The sequence below is a fragment of the Mustela nivalis genome (genome assembly GCF_964662115.1).
Source record: "Mustela nivalis genome assembly, chromosome: 19".
Taxonomy (NCBI): Eukaryota; Metazoa; Chordata; class Mammalia; order Carnivora; family Mustelidae; genus Mustela; species Mustela nivalis.
This window is the reverse complement of record NC_139038.1, coordinates 30,940,768-30,962,471: the sequence shown is the minus strand read 5'-3', so window position 1 is coordinate 30,962,471 and position 21,704 is coordinate 30,940,768. Positions and strand designations below refer to the sequence as shown.

General features: G+C 50.5%; 1 protein-coding gene across 14 annotated transcripts in view; it reads left to right on the top strand.

Annotated features, from left to right (window-relative positions):
- CLEC16A (C-type lectin domain containing 16A) overlaps positions 1 to 21,704 on the top strand; it is a 206,455-nt gene that overhangs the window by 139,954 nt on the left and 44,797 nt on the right. For 6 of the 14 annotated variants that reach the window (XM_082714136.1, XM_082714135.1, XM_082714134.1 and 3 more), the window contains 3 exons: positions 11,191 to 11,342; positions 13,500 to 13,704; positions 15,407 to 15,574. In XM_082714136.1, the coding sequence (XP_082570262.1) occupies positions 11,191 to 11,342; positions 13,500 to 13,704; positions 15,407 to 15,574 (525 nt within the window). The remainder of the gene's footprint in view (positions 1 to 11,190; positions 11,343 to 13,499; positions 13,705 to 15,406; positions 15,575 to 21,704) is intronic. The other 8 variants (XM_082714132.1, XM_082714140.1, XM_082714138.1 and 5 more) reach the window with 2 other exon arrangements.

Genomic DNA, 21,704 nt, shown 5'->3' with positions numbered 1-21,704 from the left:
TCTGTCCGGCGGGAGGAAGATACACTCATGTAATGGTTCATAGAGAAAAATCACAGCACTTTCCTGTACCTCATCTCCTGTGGTCCTTACAGGATCCCCATGAAATAATTGGTCAGCCCATTTGCCAGATGAGAAAAACTGAGGCTCCGAAAGCCACCCAGAGCAGGCATGTGTCTCCCTCCTTCATCACTCCACAGGGATATATAACCCAGTGCCTGGTACCTTGTAGCTACCCGGCAAATACTGGGTGAAGAGGCAGGTGGGGGAACAGCAGAAGGAAGGGAAGGGCAGAGCCTTGATTCGAGCCCGGGTCAACCTGACCACATCCTGTGGAGGGGCCCAGAGCAGAAATCATGGCAGCTGGGGGAGGGGGATGCTGGGTGGGGGCACATGGGCTCCTTCATCAGCTGCCAGGCTGCTGAGTAGCAGGAAGGAGGGAGCCATGCCGAAAGTCAGAAGTCAGTTCTGTCTTAGTTTATCTTGCCTTGCATAGTGAAGACCTCCAGTATTCAAATCTTTTCTTGGAAATCTCAAGTATTCCATTCGGCTGCCTCAGAGTTAGGTAACTTTATTTACTCATGCTAAACAGGACCATTTTCAGAGAGGAAATTATGCAATGTGCTATGCAAATGTGGCATTCTGGGGAGAGCGGGTGTAGAGATAAGTGTGGTCACCAGGGCATTATAGAGATCAGATCCCTGCGCCTCTGGTGGCAGCCTGCGTGTCGCTTGATAAGACGATAGGCCATGCAGTACTTGGAATTGCTGCTCACTGGGATTCTGCTTCTGGTAATTACGTGTTCGCCAAGCTGTGCGTCTGCGAACTTTGTTTAGTACAAAGAAGGAACGGGGAGTAAAGCTTTGGCAAGTGACAAAAAGGTCCTTATGGGGACTGGAGCACACACGTCTAGACAGAAGGGAACAAGAAATAGCAAATTCTCACTCTTTGTTCTCCCAAGAACAAAGTCTCTTGAAATCCTCAAGGGGTGGGGGGAAATGAAGATGTGATGGGTTTTCTTGACCACTTTGTGAAAAGAGGTCACATTCTTCTACTAGGCATGGCATGTGCTTTTCAAGCAAGAAAAAGGAAGTAGCCTGGAAAACCCCTCTTCTGGAAGCAGATGGCGCTGAGCCCATGCCCAGCACTATCGCTAGCCCGTGGGCACCTGAGACAGAGGGCTGGCTTCCCTAAGCCATCGACTTCCCTGTCTGAAAACAGCACCATTACCTTCCCACTGACAGGCACCAAGACGCTGACCCATCATTCCTCAAATAACTGCCAAACGAACACATGACCTATACCATGACCTTTATCCACCAGATCAACAAGTCAGCACCCACATAGCGTCCTTGCTGGCCCTGGAATGCACAGGGTGGTGTGAAAATTCTGCAAGATTAAGAATCCCTAGAGAGAGCACCATAAGTAACTCTCGGTCCAAACTCTTCTTGTTAACCCCCCGCTGTTCAAATGCGGGAACCCAATGGGTTTTCGCAGGGAGGAAATCCTAGAGTTAGCACACAGAGTGTGATCTACAGGAGGGCAGAGTGAATGATTGCATCCCAGGCGCCATTGTCTGCCCGGCCCTTGGTGTCCTGGGCACTGCTGTGCGCTTGTTTGACTTTACTGACAATTCTAACAGGTCCGTTCCCCCTGCCCCCACCCTGCCGCCATCAACATTTCATTTTGAAAGGAGTCAGGGGTACCACCAAGTTGAAAGATTTGTACAGTGACCAGCCTTCTGCTCTGCCTAACACCAGTGTTCTCCTGCTCACATCTTCCTCCACTCATTTTATCACGAATCTACTCCATCCATCAACACTTTCTTTTCTATTTTTGATGCATTACAAAGTCAAGTAAATTGCAAGGCATCAGTTACCCTTCTCCCGAAACACATCCGCTCACATAGCACAAAATGGAGCTATAAAGTCATTCTGTGGGGCGCCTGGGTGGCTCAGTGGATTAAAGCCTCTGCCTTCGGCTCAGGTCATGATCTCAGAGTCCTGGGATCAAGCCCCATATCGGGCTCTCTGCTCAGCAGGGAGCCTGCTTCCCTTCCTATCTCTCTGCCTGCCTCTCTGCCTACTTGTGATCTCTGTCAAATAAATAAATAAAATCTTTTTTAAAAATAAATAAATAAAGCCATTCTGTTACCCTGGCCTACAGATGAGACAAGCGAAGCAAAGTCTCATGCCCAGGGTCTGCACACCTGCAAAGTGGCAGAGGAGACCATGCTAGGATTTCTAGAAATCCTGGAGCCAGTACGAGGGCCCAGTTTCCCTGGGCAACTGGATTCTAGCCCACGTCCTAATATCTGTGTCCCTGATTACTCTTCCCCTTTGCAAATCCAAAGACCAGTCCCAGTACATTTTTTTTTTTTTCTCCTCTCCCCTTGGAGAGAGCTCACTCCTGTGCCTGGCAGTAGAAACGTGCCAAGACCTACTCTCCATCCAGGAAGCCTCGCACTTTACAACGGCCCCCAAGCTGTGCTGGGAAGGAAAGCTTTAGGGAGCTTCAAAGAAGACAGAGTAATTGATTGCTACTTGGAGCAAATAAACCCATAATCTGTCCGTGGGTTGATGGAGAAATGGTTACTTAATTTTCTTCAAAGGATTGATCTGCTTGTCAGGAGAAGCAGCCAACCTAATTGAGTGTGCTCGTTCACACCCTAAGTGGGAGCAATTGAGTCGCGTTCCTGGTCGGACTAAAGAGCGTCACGGGCCGGGCCTGGAGTGTCCCCCTGGCACGCATCAGGCTCGAGAAGGGCTGGGGTTGCTGACAAGATCACTGTCCTCGGATGGATCTGTACCATTTACCAACGCCTGGTTCCTGTCTCCCCAGGACATGACCCCCTTTTCAAAGCCCTCGGGGTGGCTCCCGAGGAAACTTGGGTGAGCAACTTCCTTTTGCCCCGAGACAGCTATCATTGTCGTTTTGGTAGTGGATGTTGATGGAGTAGTGACGTTCGGGAGATGGATCGCCCCTTCCCACCGGGCCTCGGATGGACCATCAATCGAGGCCGCTGCCTGCCTCTGCCCCCAGACCTCCCAGAGAGCCACTCAGAGCCCAGTGAGTCATCAGTTGCTTCCCAGTCATGCCTTACTGGCCAGTTATGGCCTCTCCCCTCGGTTGCATTCTGTCATTAGGGAGCCATTCAGAGCTGGCTTTCCCTGGAGCCACCATCAAAGCTTTATTCACTGCCCCCAGAGTCCCTTCTGTGTCTCACACAGGCCCATTCCCAGAGTGCTGGGAAGCTCCAAAGGGCTGCCGTCTGTCTATGAGTATAGAGGTTCCAGGAGGTCCTGGGCTCGGCCTGCCTTGCTCTGCCTGTTTCCTGCTCCCAGACAGAGCCTGAGGGGAGGCACAGACACCTAGTCTGAATCTTCCCTCTGTGCCAGGAAAGGGAACCCTCAGGGGTGGAAGAGAAGCAGCTCTTCCCCAAGCTGGAGAAGGGCCTAGGTCTGCCGGGGCCACCAAGTGCCCGGTGCAGGGGAATCTGTCAGGGACAGTCCAGGAGCACATGGCAAAGTCAGCCACCGTGAGATCAGAACCCCCCGGGGCCAGCCTCTTCAGATCTCGGGCTGTTTGACTGTCCTCCTGCCAGAGCCTGCTGGCATCCTGTGTTCTCAAGAGCCAGCCTGGGTCAGGCACACCCCCTTCTCAGCGGAGACGAGGCTCAGTCCTCTCTTGGGCGCCGTCCAGACAACTGGACCCCAGGTTACACTCACATTGTTCAGGTCACATGGGCGCTCTGGCTTCCTATCTCGCCGTATCCTTAGCAGCCCTTGTGCCCTTGGGATGGTACTTGCTGTCCTGTAAGGTGATCCCCCCTCACAGCATCTGGGGAACGTATAGGGGAGAGCTCAGCACCGGGCATAGAGCAGTGCTCCGTATAGGTTGTTAGGGTGCCGGCAGCAGTCATAAAACTGGGATCCCTTATCCCAAGTCTCCTTTATCCAAAAAGCCAGCCCCGACAGTCTTCCAGGATGTGGTTGCAGAGAACCAAAGCTGCTGTGACACCAGATCCCCACTGGACAGAGCTAGCAGCTGCGGGGAGAGTCCATGATCCTGTTGTCTTAGCGAGCTGTGCGAGGGCCCGTAGGCCAGTACGGGTTTTCCCTCCCTAACCCCAGACACACCTGCTGTTCCCGGAGTAGAAAGCCAGCCCACACTTGGATGGACAGAGGGAGCAGAACCACGCATTCCAGGCAAAAACGGTGGATGGCTGTCTACGCACAAAGGAATCCTGGTTTCCTATCAGCTGTGAAGTCTGACAATGGGACTGGTATCTAGGAATCCCAGGGTGGCCTGCCCTTCTCAAGGAATCCGGATTCCCTGTTCCTAAGTCCTTCCTGACCTCCAGTTAACAGCACGCGCCTGGGAAACTCGGTAGTGTTACAGAGTTGCTAATCTAAACTCCAGCTGTGGTGGTATTCCAAGAATTGACCCTAAAGCCCAGAGTATTGGATTTCAAAGCTCTGGAAATTCAGCTGGCCTAGAAATCCCACTGTAAGGATAAAGACTTCGCTTCTAAATGCATTTGGAGCCACCAACGCCAAGACTTAAATTACGGTATTGGCATCCATATTTTATTATGAAGGGATTATTTAAATACAGCAAAAGTCAATCAGCCCCATTTATCGCTCGGTAATGAGCTACAGCTTGTCAGAAAGAGCCGTGGAGGAAGGCCTCAGCCCTGAGGCTGAAATGACAGTGGTTGGGAAGTCTTCTGTCTCTACATGGGGGGACCAAAAGTCATTAGAGCCCCTCCAGCTCTTGGACAGATACTTTTTCTTTGCCTCCTGCTGCCCAGAACCCTCCTGGGGGTACAGCAGTGAAGAGACCGGCTGGGGCCCTGCTCTCCAGGGCCTTCCGTCTAGGTAGGGAGCTTGCCTCAACCTGGAAGAAAAGGGCGGATGGGAAGTTGGGGACTGGCGGGCATTGGGGTGCAGTCGGGGGTCAGTTGCATAGATACGGTGGAAAGAGATGGGGTGGGTGGGACGACCACAGATGAGGGATCAGGGCGGGGGCCCCTCGGAGAGGCCACTGGCCTGCGTAGCTCACCTACGTATGACCCCACAGGAGTTCCGAGAAACACCCAAAAACCATGAATCATTTTCTCCCACTGAAGAGCCTTGCTCGGTCTAGAGCCTGCATTCAGACAGCACGACCTTGCCCCGGGCACAAGGGCCCTGAGTAGAGAGTCAGGGCTCCAGAAAGTTAGGGTGCGGCCAAGCCCCGGCCACTGCTGGTGAGGGCCACACGGCTTGTGTCCATGACGCTCACTGGGCACTGCATGGGGCATGGCTCCAGGCCTCTTTCCGGTCCACTCGACGGCCCCACCAGGGCCCAGGTCCAGTGTCATAAGGGTGGAACCCAGGACCCAGAGAGGGGAGTGGCTTTAGGATCCCATCATCGTTAGGGCCAGAGCTGGAATTTAAACCCAGGCCCCACGGCGCCAAGCCCAAGGTGCTTTCCCAAGTCTGCACGTCAGGTCAAGGTGGCTCCTTCATGCTTGTTCTTCTCTCCTGTTCTCTGTCAACGCCTTAACCTCTTATTGGAAAACGGCTGCCTTTCCTTTCCCTTCATCCCAGGAAGCGCTGCAGAACCTTTTCTGCATTCCAGACGGCCAGCCCTGAGCTCTTTCTCCAGATTAGTCTTCCATGACGTGGTGCATAGCCCCGTGGTGGTGCCGGAAGAATCTAGCATTACAGGGGAACCCAGGTACAGCACTAAAGTACAGTGAATCACAACAATGGCTTTTTGCAATTCTCAATCACTGAGTAACAAACCACCTCAAAATGTAGTGCCTTAGAACATCTAGAGTCATTCATTTAGCTCTCAGATCTCTAACTGGCCCATTGGGGCTCGGCGGCATATCTCTGCTCCGTGTGGTTTCAACTGGGGGCTGGCAAGTTGGGCCTGAGGTCTTGCTTTGTCCCTGCACGTGTCTCCGTGGCTCCTTGGACTTCATATGGCGTGGTGGGCAGGCTGGTCCCAAGCATTTGGTGACCTCGCCTCGGAAGCTATGAAGGATCACATTGATGGGTGCTCCGTTGGTCCAGGCAATCACAGAGGCCCACCATGTTTCCAGGACTGCAGCACCTGATGGCAAGAACTCTTCCGCTCACTCACGTCTGGCCAGTTTGGAAATATGCACACCTGTGTACCAACGGGTGCTATTGGAGAGACCCAGCTTCCTGCCATGGCCCCGTTTGTGATAATAGTCACCACCTTCCAGATCAGGCAGAGCCGGCTGGTCTACAGCTCAGCCAGGGCCCCAAAGGACCCGAGGCCCTTTGTGCAGGAGTGTGGAAAGAGATTCACTTTTCTCTTGGTTGAATTTTAAGCGCACAGACAACTTTTCCTTTGAAAAATCAGAACACTGCATTTAAACTCTCATGACCTTGACCTCCCCAATCCCACCTCATCCCCTCCAAAAAGGCGATGGCTGTGTACCCTGCCATACATTTTCTTAACTTTCTCTTTTACACCCACATGCAGGAACCCATAGAAACCTGATAGCCTGGTTCCGTGAGGCTTGATTTTACCCAAATTGCATTCTACTCTATGCGTGCTACTGCACGCGTCCTACTGCGACGTGCTTTTTCCACTCCGCCGTGTGTTCTTGGGGCTTCACCTGAGTGTTGAAATAGCCAGAGATCTAAGTCATTCCTTGTTCTGGCTGGTTGTACACTCAGTGGACATGCGCTTTTCGTTTTTTTAGGCTTTCTCTTGTTGTGGGAGATTTGGGTCACTGTAGACCCAAATCCTGCTGTCAACATCCTTGTTCATGCCTCTTGGCGCTCGTGTTTGTTTTTCTTGGGAACATACGACTTGCCAGGTCATATGGTGTGAAAGTTTCAGTTTAAATAAACAATGGTAATGTGCCCTTGAAAGTGGCTCTGTTCTCCCGCTAGCAGTGTTTGAGAATGCCGGCTTCTCCGTGTCCTCACCAACACCTTCCTTTTTCCCAGTCAATGGGTAGAAGGTTGAGACCTTGTTTAAGTTTTTTTCTGGTTTTTGTGTGAGGTTGAACACCTCGGTGTGTGTTCATTGTCTGTCTCCGTTCTCTTGTCTGTGAATGGCCTGTGGGAGTCCTTCTGCAGGATCTTGCTGCAAGATCTTCTGGCTCCTGGAGATATTTTCCAGTTGTTTCACTGAGTCTGTAAAGTCATTTGTTTTATGTAAGTTTCAATTTTGACGTAGATTCCCCATCTCATATTTATTTTTTTGGTACATGTTGATTCTTTCTTCTTTTTTAAAGAAACTCCTCCCTGCCCCTGAGATCGCGTGGAGATTGTCCTATATTGTCGTCTGGCGATTTGCTGTGAATTTTTAAACTAGAATCCTAGGCCCTACCCCTTTGGAACTGAAGTTGGTGGGGGAGGGCCCCGGTGGATTCAGATGGGCAGTGGGATCTGGGCGGCGCCAGTGTGCAGGCCACAGGGCCACTCCTGGGAGTCAGACAGGGAGGCTCATGAGGCTGTCACACACCCTGACAATCCTCCCCATGTCCCCACGTCCCTCCCAGTACCTAAGCACTGGCCAGGCTCCTCTGTCTTAGAGCAAAATCCAGGATGTCCGCATAAAGGGACCAGGCATAGGACTATTCTATGGGCAGGACTGGGTTCTGTTCAGTAGGTCTTCCTTGGGTCCTCCTCCACCCAAGACACCGTGGCCGTCCAGAGATGAGCAGGAGCCCTGTCCCCAGGACTCCTGTCCATAGCCAGCGTGAGAGCAGCCAAGGCCCTAGGTGGGGAGGGGAAGGAGTTCTCCTAGATGACATCAAGAGGCTCACAGATGAGCACCCCCCCCCACCCCCGCAAGCATTCCCTGGTCTCCCAGGAGGAAGCCGCCTTTGTTTTTCCCTAAATGCTCCAAAGTTTCTGAAAAGCCAGAGGCTCCCTCATTGCTGAGGTCCTGCTCCCTGGGGACCCTTGCCTTTTAGTTTTCTTATGAAATCCCTAATGGGGGTTTGATGTCTCAATTGCATTTCTGAAAGTTGCTCCCCTTTGGGGTTTTGTCCTTCCTTTTTTGTTCTTAGTGATGGAGGTGGTGGGTCTTTACTCCCCCCTGGTGCCTTTAAGGTCCAAGGGGTTTATGAGGGGTTGCCTACCTACAAAGCACATTGACCCCTACACGCATGGCTCGCCTGCTTTCCCTGATCACATCCTCAGGGGCCCATCTCATGTGAAGGGGGAAGAGAAGAAATCCTAGGAGTCCTACTTAGAGAGGGGAAGGTGAAAGCGGGAGTGGGGGAGGGAAAAAGGAGAGAAAAGGCATCCTTTATGGTTTTGTTTTCTATTTAAAAAGGTAAGAGGTTGTCCTTAAGGAAAATGTGTTAAATTCTGCGTAAAGAAAATAAACCACGTGCCCCAGAGAACTTACTGGTAGGAGTGAAGAGACTGTCTTCACTTCTGATTACAGAGGGCTACCTATCTGCCAGGAGGGCACTCACTGGACATTCTGGATGACATAATTTTTAGAAATCTTTGAAGGTCCATGGTTGGGAAAGGGAGGAAGATTCCTGCCACGGAATAAGAAGACAACACCACCCAGAGAGTTAATCCCTCCTGATGCTGGTGTTTGCCAAGGTGCGGCTGGCCGTCCTAGGCGGGCAGGCCCCGGGCAGAACACACAGAAGGATGGAACCCTTAAGAACCCAGAGGGTGCACCCAAAGACGTCCCCGTGAAGCTCCAGTCCCAAGCAGATTAGCCTTCAGATCGTTAAACGGAGCTGTATTTGTGGAGGTGGTGCCGAGAGAGGCGAAAGACTTACCTGTCCTCTGTAGGTCTGAAGGAAAAGTAAAAATCGGGATGGGGATGGAGAGTAGTGGAATCCTTGGGGAATACCAGAGCCCAGGTTTGTCCTCATCAGCGTTTGGGGCCAGGATTCTACTCTCTGTGTTGCCTTCCCTCCCCTCCCCCACCCACCCACCGCCAATACATCTAAGTCACATACTTGGTTACAACGCTGTCGATAGACCTCATTGGGGTGACACAGGTGTCCCACAGCTGGAATGCAGTGATGCACAGCTGTAAATGTGCCAAAGCTCCCAACTGTCCACTTAAAAATGCGTGTATAAATTATGACTCATTCAAGCTTCCCAAAAAAGCCCACCTAGCATTCTTCTAATCAGAAAGTCTTCATGTTTCAGTTCTATTTTCTGCACTTGCATTTGCTTTGTAGGGATACTTGTTTTTTTAATATAGTAAAATCACAATAATACAATTTTTTTTAAAGGTTCTATTTATTTATTTGACAGAGAGAAAGAGAGATCACAAGTAGGCAGAGAGGCAGGCAGAGAGAGAGGAAGGGAAGCAGGCTCCCCACCTAGCAGAGAGCCCTACGCGGGGCTCGATCCCAGGACCCTGAGATTGTGACCTGAGCTGAAGGCAGAACCTTAGCCCACTGAGCAACTCAGGCACCCACAATCATATAATTTTTATCCTTCAATTAAAATTCTGAAGTCTTCTCCAACATGATTGCAATTATTTATAAATAGGATTTTTTCAACTTGGGTTTTTAATAGGTACTTGTTTTTTTTAAGATTTATTTATTTTAGAGAAAGAAAGAGAATGCGCTGGAGTGGGGAGAGGCAGGGAGAAAAATCTAAGCAGACTCCCTGGTGAGCATGGAGCCCAGCATGGGGCTCGATCCCAGGACCCCGAGATCATGACCTGAGCTGAAATCAAGAGTAGCCTGGCTGTTTAGCTGACTGAGCCACCCAGGTGCCCCTAGATTTTACTTTTTTTTTTTTTTTTTTTTAAGATTTTGTTTATTTATTTGACAGACAGAGATCACAAGTAGGCAGAGAGGCAGGCAAGAGAGAGGAGAAAGCGGGCTCCCTGCAAAGCAGAAAGCCCAATGCAGGGCTCGATCCCAGGACCCAGGGATCATGACCTGAGCCGAAAGCAGAGGCTTTAACCCACTGAGCCACCCAGGCACCCCTAGAAGATTTTACTTTTAAGTAATCTCTATACCCAGCATGGGGCTCGAAACCCTGAGATCAAGAGTCACATGCTTCACCGATGGAGCCAGCCAGGCGCCCCTGGTTTTTAATAAGTACTTCAAAAGTACGTCTTGAGTACCTTCTCATTTAAAAATAATTTCAAGGAGTACAGTGGTATATGGTACAAACATTTCTGTTCTCCCACTGATGCCCCCACCCCATACATGCATTCCCACCGTGAGTTCTCACTTCCCTCTCCCTAGGCAGCCACTGTTCAGAGTTTGGTTAAACATAATTTTTAAGTGGGCATATAAGTTTGCACATTGATGGGGGAAAAAATCATAACATTTTCCCCCTATTTGGGGACATTGAGGTTGTTTCCTGTTTGGCTTTTCTTTTCTTTTCTTTTCTTTTCTTTTTTTAAACACTGGGGCAGAGGATTCCATTGGAGCAAATACAAAGCAGGCCACAGATTACATGGTCCTGTGTTCGTTCCTCTGGTGACTGTGAAAGCCATCAAGGATAGGCACTAAATTAGATATCGAATTAGGGGGTAATTTCCAAGTAAGAGAAGGGGCCCAGAATACAGTAAGGATTCTATGTTAAATGCTTTACCGATCTGTTCTCCTTTAAAGCACCAAAGGTCTCAAGAGAAGGGAGATCGTTCCCATGTCACAGATGGAATACTGTGGTTCACGGTGACCTTGCCCGAGATCACACACCCTATAGTGCAAAACTCAGCTCTGAGTTGCCAGACACCAGACTGGAAGCTTGATGGTTCTGTAACCAAACGGGGGACTCTTGTTTTCCTGTCTCTGCTTAATTTAGGCAAATACCATTGCAACTGTCAACCACCATTCGTCTGCAAGGAAGCACTGAAATGTTACACGGATTCTCGGTTATTATTGTTTTTAGCTGCAGTTTGAGCGCCTTGTGTTTAGTAGACGTTGTACTAATTGCTGTATGTACTTCATTCAGTTGTCACCTTGAAAGGGGTAGGCATTTACCAGATGAGGAATGTGAAACCCAGAAAGGTTAAAAAAAAAAAAAAAGTTGCTCAGTATGACTTGGGGGCGGTGGTGGGGTGGGCACTCAGTCATCGCGGTGTGTAACTCCAGACCCAAGTGCTGACCAGACTCTGCTGCCCACCAAACCGCAGATCCACCCTCTAGCCTGTCTCCATCAGGCTGGGCCACCAGACAGCACCTCATTTTGTTCTCCCTCTTCCTCCCCCCAGACAACAGCGACCTGATTGCGTGCACAGTGATCACCAAGGACGGCGGCATGGTCCAGCGCTTCCTGGCTGTCGATATTTACCAGATGAGCCTGGTGGAACCCGACGTGTCTAGGCTTGGCTGGGGAGTGGTCAAGTTCGCCGGCCTCCTGCAGGTATGACGTCCAAGGACTCCGGAAGCTCTTCTTGGTCAGCTCTTCTTGGTCAGCTCTAAACCAAACTAATTTCCGAGGATACAAGGAATATGTGAACAGACTGTCACTGAAAAAAAAGTTGAAATACTACACAGATAAGGGTCAAGTATTCTTTGACCCAAACCCTCAGTTCTTTAAACTTTCTCCTGCATGGTCGCTATGGTCCTTCCCAGAGCTGGTGCTCCCCCAGATGCACATATAAATACAATTACACGTACTGTTTATAAACATGGTGCGCACATACTTGAGAGGAGGTGTGTGTGTGTTTTGTAGTGTCACATGGCACGCATTCTAAACTTTCTTTTTCATTCAATCTATGTCTTAGAGCTAACCGTGTTAGTATATGCAGACTCCCTAGTATTCTCTAAACTGCTGCATGACCACACAAGGCATAATGACGTCAGCCAGCTTTTTTACCTCTACAAACAGTCCGCCATGAACGGAACCATCCTTCCTTCTCGAGCAAGGGTTTCCCTTGGCAGCTCTCAAGAATTTGGGGTGTGCCTGTTTTCACTGTTCATAGATGCTGCCAAATCCCTCTCAAGTGATTGTCGTCACCGGCAAGGCACGAGAGTCCCCTGGCCCTCACTCCCTCTGTAGCAGAGATGAGCTCTAAAAATGCCAAAACACCAAGTTGGGACTCGGGTTTTCTTAATGTGTGTCTGTCTGCTGGGTGACGAATGCTAGCTCGTTGACTGAAGGGAGCGAAGAACCAGGAGGGGACAGCCTTCCAGCTCCTGTCCCGTTAGAACCCCCACTTCCTGAGCATCCAGCCGGCTCTCCCTGGCCTGAGGTGTGCCTGGCTGCGAGGCAGCCCATTTCCTTGCTGGGCGACTAGTCTCTGGTCGCTGGCAGGGTCTTGCTCAGGCCTGCCGTAACGTCTAGCCCTGCATGGTATGACGCACAGGCAACATCCCACTCTCTTAGGGAGCCACCCATGTATTTGAAGATGCTGTTGGAACCTCCTCTTTTTCCAGATCTTTCCATGTAAAAAATGTCTTTTACAGAGGATGATGTGAAAAACTATATGAAGAATGTTTCATTTTAAAAACAGACTCCCGTGTAAGAGGCTGTCCATTAGATGACTTAGTGCTTCTTATTTATCTAGACTTAGGATCAATTTCCTTTGGAATTTAGTGTCAGGAAAGTGTTTTTTCCCTCGAAGGATTAATACATGTCCTCCATCAGACAATGAAAGGCACATAAACCTTTCCTTTTGGTCACCTTCCAGTAGTTACTATTTATTTGTCAGGCACATTACTGTGTGCCAGGTTCTCCGCTTTCAATGTGTAACATCTCATCTAATCCCCACCGCAACATTCCAAGGCAGATTTTCTTTCCAAAGAGCCCATGTCAGACTTCATGCTTACAAACAGCAACCATCTCACTTAGGAGCCTTTCCCCCAGCTCCTGTAGCACCTCTGACTTCTGCATCTGCCTCCTGTCCCCTGCCTTCATCTTGTGTCGCCTCAAGCTCTGGTGGGAAGCACTCTTTGCACAGAATCCACTCTGGGGTTTGCCAGGGGATCCGTCTGTAGCACAGTTGCTGTGCTTGAGTTTTCTTCCGCGTCTTTCTTTGCATGCCTGCGGAAATGGCCCTCCCAGTCCCTTTCTTGGGGCTAGTGTTTTCCTTTAGGGACCAGAAATTCTTCATACACACACAAATGGATGCCAGAGATGCCCCCTTCTTAAGAGAAGCCAGGAAGAAGCTGGTCAGTGGATGGGTGAATAGATCTAAGATCAGGTCAGATGGCCATAGGCATTTTTGGCTTGTTATCTGTTGTTTCTCAGAAGTCAGAACTGCTGGAGTCCAACCGTTTGAGTCCCCATGGCTCTTTGATGAAGCTGGGGCACCATTTATTCACTAGCTTACTCAGGTTCTCGTGGGTAGGGCCCCAGCCTCCACACCCAGCATGGGCTCCCTTGGTGTATCCTCTCCACGTGTCCTGGTCTGGTGTGTGCCCGTCCTCAACTCCAGCTTGGGAGGCTGCTCCTTGAGGGCAAAAGCCTAGTTGAATTTGGGGAACCCCCTTCTTGACGAGATGCTGACCCACAGCTTCCGAGCTGCTGCCCTCCTGCCGAACCTCACGAATGGCCTTTCTCTGGCCCCTTCCATAGGACATGCAGGTGACGGGTGTGGAGGATGACAGCCGTGCCTTGAACATCACCATCCACAAGCCTGCGTCCAGCCCCCACTCCAAGCCCTTCCCGATCCTCCAGGCCACCTTCGTGTTCTCGGACCACATCCGCTGCATCATCGCTAAGCAGCGCCTGGCCAAGGGTCGCATCCAGGCAAGGCGCATGAAGATGCAGAGGATAGCCGGTGAGTGCTGGCCAGCCCTGGTGGCCGTCCTTGGAGCTCTCGGGCTCTCACGCTTCAGACCCCCAGAAGAGGTCGTCTGGGGTCTAGGAGCTCACTGTGTTCTGGTGAAAGGACAGAAAATCTGCTCAGAATTCCCCATCCCCCAGGTGTCTGATTCCTAGAGAGCTTCTGGGGCTTCATGGAAGAGAATCCTCCCTAACCAAGCAGGAGGCCACGAGCGCCCAGATGTCCATGTGGGTGTCCCGCACACAGGAGTCTTCTAGCTTATACTTAAAAACGCTTGGGCATTCCCCTTCCACCTTTGATCCTTAACCCTTAAGATCAGTAGGGGCTGTTCTGCCCACTGCTCAAAAGAGTAAACTGAGGCTCGGTGACTCCCCCCAAAGTCACACAAACAGCTAGTTGACAGAACCCAAATGCAGAACTTCTGACTCTAGAGCTCGTCTCTTCCCCCCTCCCTCCCGCTGTCGTGAGAGGCAGCCCTGCTTGGCGAGGGGGGCCACAATGACCCAGCGCTAAACTCGGAAGTCGTTGTACGCGTCATAGGCACTGTGGTGAGTTTGCAAGGAGGCCTAATGCTGCCCCTTGCAGGAAGGCTCGTGCTTTCTTAGAAATCAGGGCCCTAAAACGAGGGCGTTCCATTCATCAGGGCTGACAGCTTGGCATTCCCGGGGGTAAGGCAGTCTATCAGCTTCTCAGATTATAAATAGTCGCTCTCCAGACACCAGCGCCTCTCAGTCCAAGCACCGATGGTCATTCTGGTGTGCTCGTTGGGAGGACTTCCAGCCCACTTGGGGAGGAAGGGCGCCTTCTAAAGGGATTGCCGAAAAATAAACATTTGGCGGGCTGGGTCTCTGGATGTCACGGATTGGGTTATTGACTGCGCGTGCCCTGTTGGTTCGCCCAGGCCTGCGTCCCAGGCGGTGCCTGTTTCATTTCTCACTTAACAGAAACTTGGCCTGTGAAATCATTACAGAAGCAGTTTGTAATGTGCAAAGTGACTTAAATCATTCAGTCCTTTCTCTGAGGATTTATTTTCGGAAGGTTTTTTGTTGATGTTGTCGTTGTTGTCATTGTTGTTAATGTAAAGCAATTTCTCACTGCTGGCACGAAGGCTAAATATTTCATTTGAAAATTGAGAATTATGCCGCAAAGTGGCTGTTCGAAGTAACGCCTTGGGTATTCCTTAAATTGATTTTAAAAAGCCCCTCCAAATTGCTCTATCATGAGATTTGTTTCCGGAAGGGAGGACAGCAACTGTGACAGATACACACAGGCTCATAAATACACGTGCACACATGCGGATAGGTTCGCCCTCAACACACTTCCCCACGCGCACATACACATGGGAACTTTCGGGGCAGAATTGGCCCCATTTATTCTGGGGTCTGAAATGACCCCCGCGGTGAAGCCCTACAAGGGTATTTCACGTGCGGAAGCCAAAGGTCCAAAGTGGAGACTGGCCAGCATCCCTGTCGGAAACCCTTGCTAGGCGCCGGCTGCATTTTGAGCTCAGGCGTGACCTTTGGGGTCACGCCACTCTCCCCAGCTCAAGGCTGCCAGCTCCCCTCTTGGCACCATCCAAGTGATGCGCCCAGCAGAGCCGCCGCCACTCCAGCTGCGGCCCACCCCATCCAGAGCCCCGTCACCTTCACCCCCAGCCCGCGCGATGAGCATGAACCACGGTGTTGTTTGAACATAGCCCTCCTGGACCTCCCGATCCAGCCGACGACCGAAGTCCTGGGGTTTAGACTTGGCTCCTCCTCTTCCACCCAGCACCTGCCTTTCCGTTTCTACGACCAGTGCCGCCGGGGCAGCAGCGACCCCACGGTGCAGCGCTCTGTGTTCGCGTCGGTGGACAAGGTGCCAGGTAAGCCTCCCCCAGCCCGCGCCGCCTCTCATCCCCTCCTGGGGGTCCCGGCTTGCTGTCCCGGGAGCCTGAGCGAGCAAGCTTCCCTTTCCCCTCGCGGAGTCCGGTCGGCTGGAAGCACCCATTTCTTAGAATTCGTCGAAGCATAGCACAAGATGAAACATGAGCCCTAGAAATAAACCTTGGCTTTCTCTTTGGTATTCTGCCACCTGGGTTTGGTTTTCCAGAGATTTTCTGGGGATGTGGAAGAACTTCTCAGAATTAAGACTAAGAAGTTTCTTGGAAATTTCTTGGAAATACTTAGATTGCTAGTAATGAGTTGTGGGGGAGTAGTTTCCTTCTTGGTGTGGGATGACTAGAGAGATGACATGCATGCTTCCTCTTAGAGCCCCTGGAGAAGGGAGAGCTCCCCACAGGCCGTGACACGGTCTCCCATCTCGGAGCTCCTCTTCCCACTCTCTCTCAAGCTCATCTTGAAACCACCTCCCTCCCAAAAAGAGAAACATGAAGAGAAAGTTCAAAGGCAGCTTGCTTCTCCAGAAGGGCCGGGGGGCTCTCCCCTTCCTGTCCTGGTGCGTCCGCCTTAAATAAATCCACGTGCACGCCGATCCCTCGAAAGAGAACCTTGCCCTTGATTACAAAACTTCCGAAAGTTGGCCAGGCTGTCCCCTGCAAGCATTTAGGGTTTCGAACTTCAATTGATAAGTTGCAAAATGTGTCTGAAAGCAGTTATCAATTTAAGAACAGCTGTTGATTTTAAGTGCCGCCGTAAGGACCTGCCCCAAATCAGGGTCCTTCTTTTCCCCTCACTCCGTGGTTGATCCTTTCTTTGTTCTTTGATTTCATTAATGTATTTTAGAAATATATATATATATACTGTAAGTATATACGATATTTTTTAAAAACCCAAACAGGACATGATAAAATGAGACATGAGTCACTTTTGCCCCAGAAGGAATCACTGTAAACAGTTTCTTGCTTATCATTTTAGAAGTGTTCATTTTATGCCCTTTATGCATTTTCTTATCTTTTTTTACACATGGGGTCGTACCATATGTGTAATTCTGCACCTTGCCTTTTTTTTTCCACTTAATTTGGTGTTACATGTCATCTAAATTATAGATTAACTTCACGTTCATTAATAATTAACTCTTGTATGGTATTTGATTGTATGGCTGGACTAGAAGACCTTTTATATTATGTTGCGTTGATGGACGTTTGGGTCATTTCCAGTGTTTTGCTCTTCTAGTATTGTAGAGAACATCCTTGGGATGCCTTGGTGTAACCATTGCAAATCTTGAGTATCAGAGGGATAAATTCTCAGCAGTGGCTTGGCTCAGTCCAAAGGGAGGCTTTCCTTCCTGACATATGTAGCCCCAACATGCACTCTGGAAAAGTGTACCAGTTCATGCCGTCACCCACTGCCTGTGACTCTTCTCATCCTTAAAACCAGTCTTAGTCTGTAAGACCCACTGTGTCCCCACCTCTGTTTTCAGCTATGAAATGTGAGATGATTTCTGCCTCCTTCAGGGCCTGGACATTTTTTTTTTTTTAAGATGGATTGATTGATTGATTGATTTGAAAAGTGGGTAGGGGCAGAGGGAGAGGGAGAAGAGAATCTCAAGCAGACTCTGTGCTGAGTGCAGAGCCCGACACGGGGCTCGATCTCACAAGATCGTGACCTGAGACGAAACCAGGAGTCGGACGCTTAACTGACGGAGTCCCTGAGGCTTCTTTTTAAAAAGTATCAAGTCTTCTTTACATTCTGTAGAGATGGCTGTTAAGTAAATATAAATAAACGATGGCCATGAGTCTGGGTTAAACATAGATTGGCTTGGTAAGAAATCATTCCTTTTTTTTCATTCAGTCTTTTTTTTCTACACACAGTTATAATTTATTATAACATTTCTATAAGCACTGCCTTGTGATTTTTGTCATTGAGCTATAACTGACATATAACATTTATTAAGAAATTATTTTCTTGGGGCGCCTGGGTGGCTCAGTGAGTTAAGCCGCTGCCTTCGGCTCAGGTCATGATCTCAGGGTCCTGGGATCGAGTCCCACATCGGGCTCTCTGCTCTGTGGGGAGCCTGCTTCCTCCTCTCTCTCTCTCTGCCTGCCTGTCTGCCTATTTGTGATCTCTGTCTGTCAAATAAATAAAATCTTTAAAAAAAAAAAATTATTTCCTTAGGGTCATTGGGATTTCATCTCAGGAGTGAACGGGTTAAGGAGGAAAATCCCGCCCCTTGTTAGCGTTCCATCTTTTTTGGAACAAGGCAAGTGTAAATAAATAAATAGAGCCAAATGTCACATTCTTCGGCATCTGCATAATCGTGTCTCTGTTTGCAGAAGGCTTTACAATGCCTGATTGCTAACTTCTCCCACCCTGCCTGGGCTCCAGGGGAGAAGTGAGCTCATCCAGTGCTGGGGGTACGGTCCTGTCTGCCGTGGCCTGGGCCTGCCTGGCAGGGGGTCCTGCATGGCTGGAATGCCTCCATCCTGTTTGGGCCGAGGGTTGGGTATTTGAGGTTGAGCCATTTGAGACCGTGGCAAGGCAAAGGTAGTCGCCGAAGCTGGCCATCTGCCCCTTCCCTGTCTCTCGCCCCCGGCAGCCCCTGGAAGTGCTGCTCACGTGCGGGGCGGGGAGTGGGACTTTCACCCTCATGTGCCCCCAAGGGCAAGTGCTCTGGACCCTTGGGGAGAGAGGCCTTGCTGCCTTCCCGCACTGGCCTGTGTCAGAGATGGGACCTAAAGAGCAAGTGAAACCCAGGAGCCTCAGCATGACTCAGACGGAGGGAGGGGAGCTCTCCCTGCCCCGCCCTTCCTCACCACCTACTGTCTCAGTAGCCTGCCCCACAGCTGCCCTCACCCTCGATCATGCAGGACTATCTACGGGGTGTTTAGACATCCAGCCTCACCTCTTCCCTTTTGGCCAGAGAGATCTTTCCAGAACATAGATCACACCGTGCCCCTTCCTGCATCCTCTAGCAGCTTCCCGTTGCACTTGGAATACAATCCGAAGCTCTCACTCTGGTCTTGTGTGGTTGTTGGGAGATTGGCCCCAGCTGGCCTCTCAGGTGCAGCGCCCCCCGCCCCCCCAACTTTCTTCTGTCCCATACCCCAGCTGTACCAGCCCCTGCTGCTCCTCTGAGTCATGGCTCCTCAAAGTTTTGGCCTCGGGATCCCCTTTAGATCCTTGAAAAAAGTACCAAGGGGGGCACCTGGGTGGCTCAGTGGGTTAAAGCCTCTGCCTTTGGCTCAGGTCATGATCCCAGGGTCCTGGGATCGAGCCCCGCATGGGGCTTTCTGCTCAGCAGGGAGCCTGCTTCCTCCTTTCTCTCTGCCTGCCTCTCTGCCTACTTGTGATCTCTTGTCTGTCAAATAAGTAAAATCTTCAAAAAAAGAAAAAAAAAAGTACCAAGGATCCCAAAGAGGTATAGCTTATATTGTTTATATTTATTAGTATTTCAGGTAGTACAAATTAAAACAGAAATAAACTTTATTCACATATTTTTTTAAATAAAAACAAACTCCTCACATATCACATGTAAATATAAATAACAGTTTTTAATGAACAATAACTGTTTTCCAAACAAAAAACAAAAAAACATAAAACACAAAACCTCATGTTTTATATTTTTGCAAATCTCTGTAATATCTGGCTTAATAGAAGGCAGCTGGACTCCTGCATCTGCTTCTGCTTTCAGTCTGTTGTCATAGCATATGTTTTGTGCCCTCTGGAAAGCTCCCCCATATACTCCTGGGAGAGTGAATGTAAAAGGAAAACGCTGTCTTACTATTTTTATGTGAGTAGTTCTGACCCTGGAAGGCCCCCAGGGTTCCCCAGACTATGCTTTGAGAACCACTTCTCCAAGTCACTGGCCTCTCCTGCTTTAGGGCCTCCTCATTGGATGTTCTTCCCCGGATCTGTGTGTGGCTGCCTCCTCCTACTGCACAGGCCTCAGTCTGCATGCCACCTCCTCCGAGAGGCCTTTCCTGATTCACCCCTCCTTCCTCCATCTCATTAGCCTGATTTATTTTCTCTGCAGTTCTTTACCTGGGTGACCTATTTGGGTACCCGGCTGCCGTCTTCCGAATGGAGAAGACCGCTCCCGTGGAGAGCTGGTCTGTCCTGTTTATTGCTGTACCTCAGCACCTAGCCTTATGCCTTCATTCAGTATTTACTAGATGAAGGATGAGCCCATACTTGTGCTTTGCACAGCTTGGCGCAGTTCCCACTAATGCCTTCTTCCTGCGTGAACACCACAGAAAGACGAATTCTCTCTGGGGCCCTAGACCTTGGATTTTTTAGTCTGTGGTGCTTGGACTAGGGAAGGGACACCAGGGAATGGAGCCCCCAGAAGAGCTTAAGCAGAATTTCCTCACCCTCAACTTGGAAGTTTTCAAAAAACCAAAGTGTGGGGCCGGGGGCGGGGGAGGGGGAAGGTCATCGGAAGCACGGATTAGGTTGGCCTCTGATGCTGCGGCATCCACCGCTGCTGTCTGGGCCCATGAGTGCACCCTTGCCACCCCAGCCGCACTCTGGGAATGGTCTTGCTCTGTGTCCCTCACCCTAGGCCACACAGATGCGAAACCCGGGGCCGTGTGGGACCGCCACTCCAGCCTGGGGGATAATTCATGGTGGAGAAGACAGTTCCGGCCGCCTGCCCCGGGGTGGTGGCTGGAGGACCTAGCTCCATTATGACGTATCTCCCGATGTCATCTGCAGCCCAGGTGGTCATCACAGAGCAGTTTGCCCCCCCCCCTTAACAAGCTGTAAATGATGATATTTGATGAAAATGTACCTTCCATTTCCTTGGAAGAGATACTAAAGTAGAATATAAATCAGGCCTCTTAGCCACTGTGGTATATTTTTCTTTTTTCACTGGGCGTGGAGAGAAATCATAAATTCTCTGTATTGGCCCATTTTAGATTCATGGCTCTTGCCCCTGCAGAATGTCCTACTCCCAAGGGTAGAGGCTCAGGTGCAGGCCTGGCTGGGGCGTCTGGGGCATCAGCAGATAGTGTGTCCAGGTGCACAGGCATGACCAGCTCTAGACTCGGCCTTTGAGATGCAGCCTTCCGTGGTTCGTGCCCTCAAGGACTTGTCCCACCAACCCACAGTGACAGCTGACTGCCGGAATCTGCCAAGGGAGGCGGAGTGTCTGAAACTAGACCACTGAGGCCTCTTTCCACAAACACCAAATGGACCAGAAGCTGTTCCCAGAATTGCCCCCGGGTGGGGGTGGTGGCGGTGTAGGCAGCAGTCTCCAGACAGAGGGTCAGGCTCTGGCCTCCCAGGGCAGCCTTGACCCCCCACTTTGGACTCCTTCTGGCCCAGAGGCTACTCAGGTGTTCACCTGGCAGGTCGTGGTGACGTGGAGTGGGCATCCCTCCTGCTCAGTCCCTCTCCTGCTTCCCAGCTCTAATCCAGACTTCTGCCTGGAGCCCTCTGCGTGGCTGGTTCCTTCTCAGCATTCAGGACTCTGCTCAGAGACCTGCTCAGGGGAACTTCCACTGGGGGCCCCAACCCACCCAGGACTGCTCTGTGCCAGGACTGCTCTGTGCGGCAGATGGTTTTTATTTATTTGAGGTGAAATTCACATAACAGAAAACATATTGAAAGGATACAATTCAGTGGCATTTAGTCCATTCAAAGTCTTGGGCCGTGACCACCTCGGCTGGTTCCAGAATAGCTTCATTGCCCCCCATGTAAAAGCCCATTGAGCGCGCACTCACCATTCGCCCTTCCCCAGCCCCTGGCAACCGCTGCTCCGCTTTCTGTCTCTGTGGACTTAACCCGTTCTGGATGTTTCCTATACATCCTGTGTTGCATGGCCTTTTGTGTCTGGCTTCGTTCACGTAGTGTTGTGTTTGCGAGGTTGCTTCACATTGTAGCGTGTGTCCGAGCTAGCCACTGTGTGGCCGGACCACATCTCATTCATCCGTTCTGTCACCCACTGATGGCCATGCGGCTGGTTCTGACCTCCAGGTGACCGCAGAGCTGTGAGCGTACATCTGGAAATTTTTATTTGAACACCTGTTCCCAGTTCTTTGGAATATCTGCACCAGAGTTGGGATGGTTTTTCCCACAGTCACCAGAGCCCTTGCCATTAGCCGAAGTTTGACC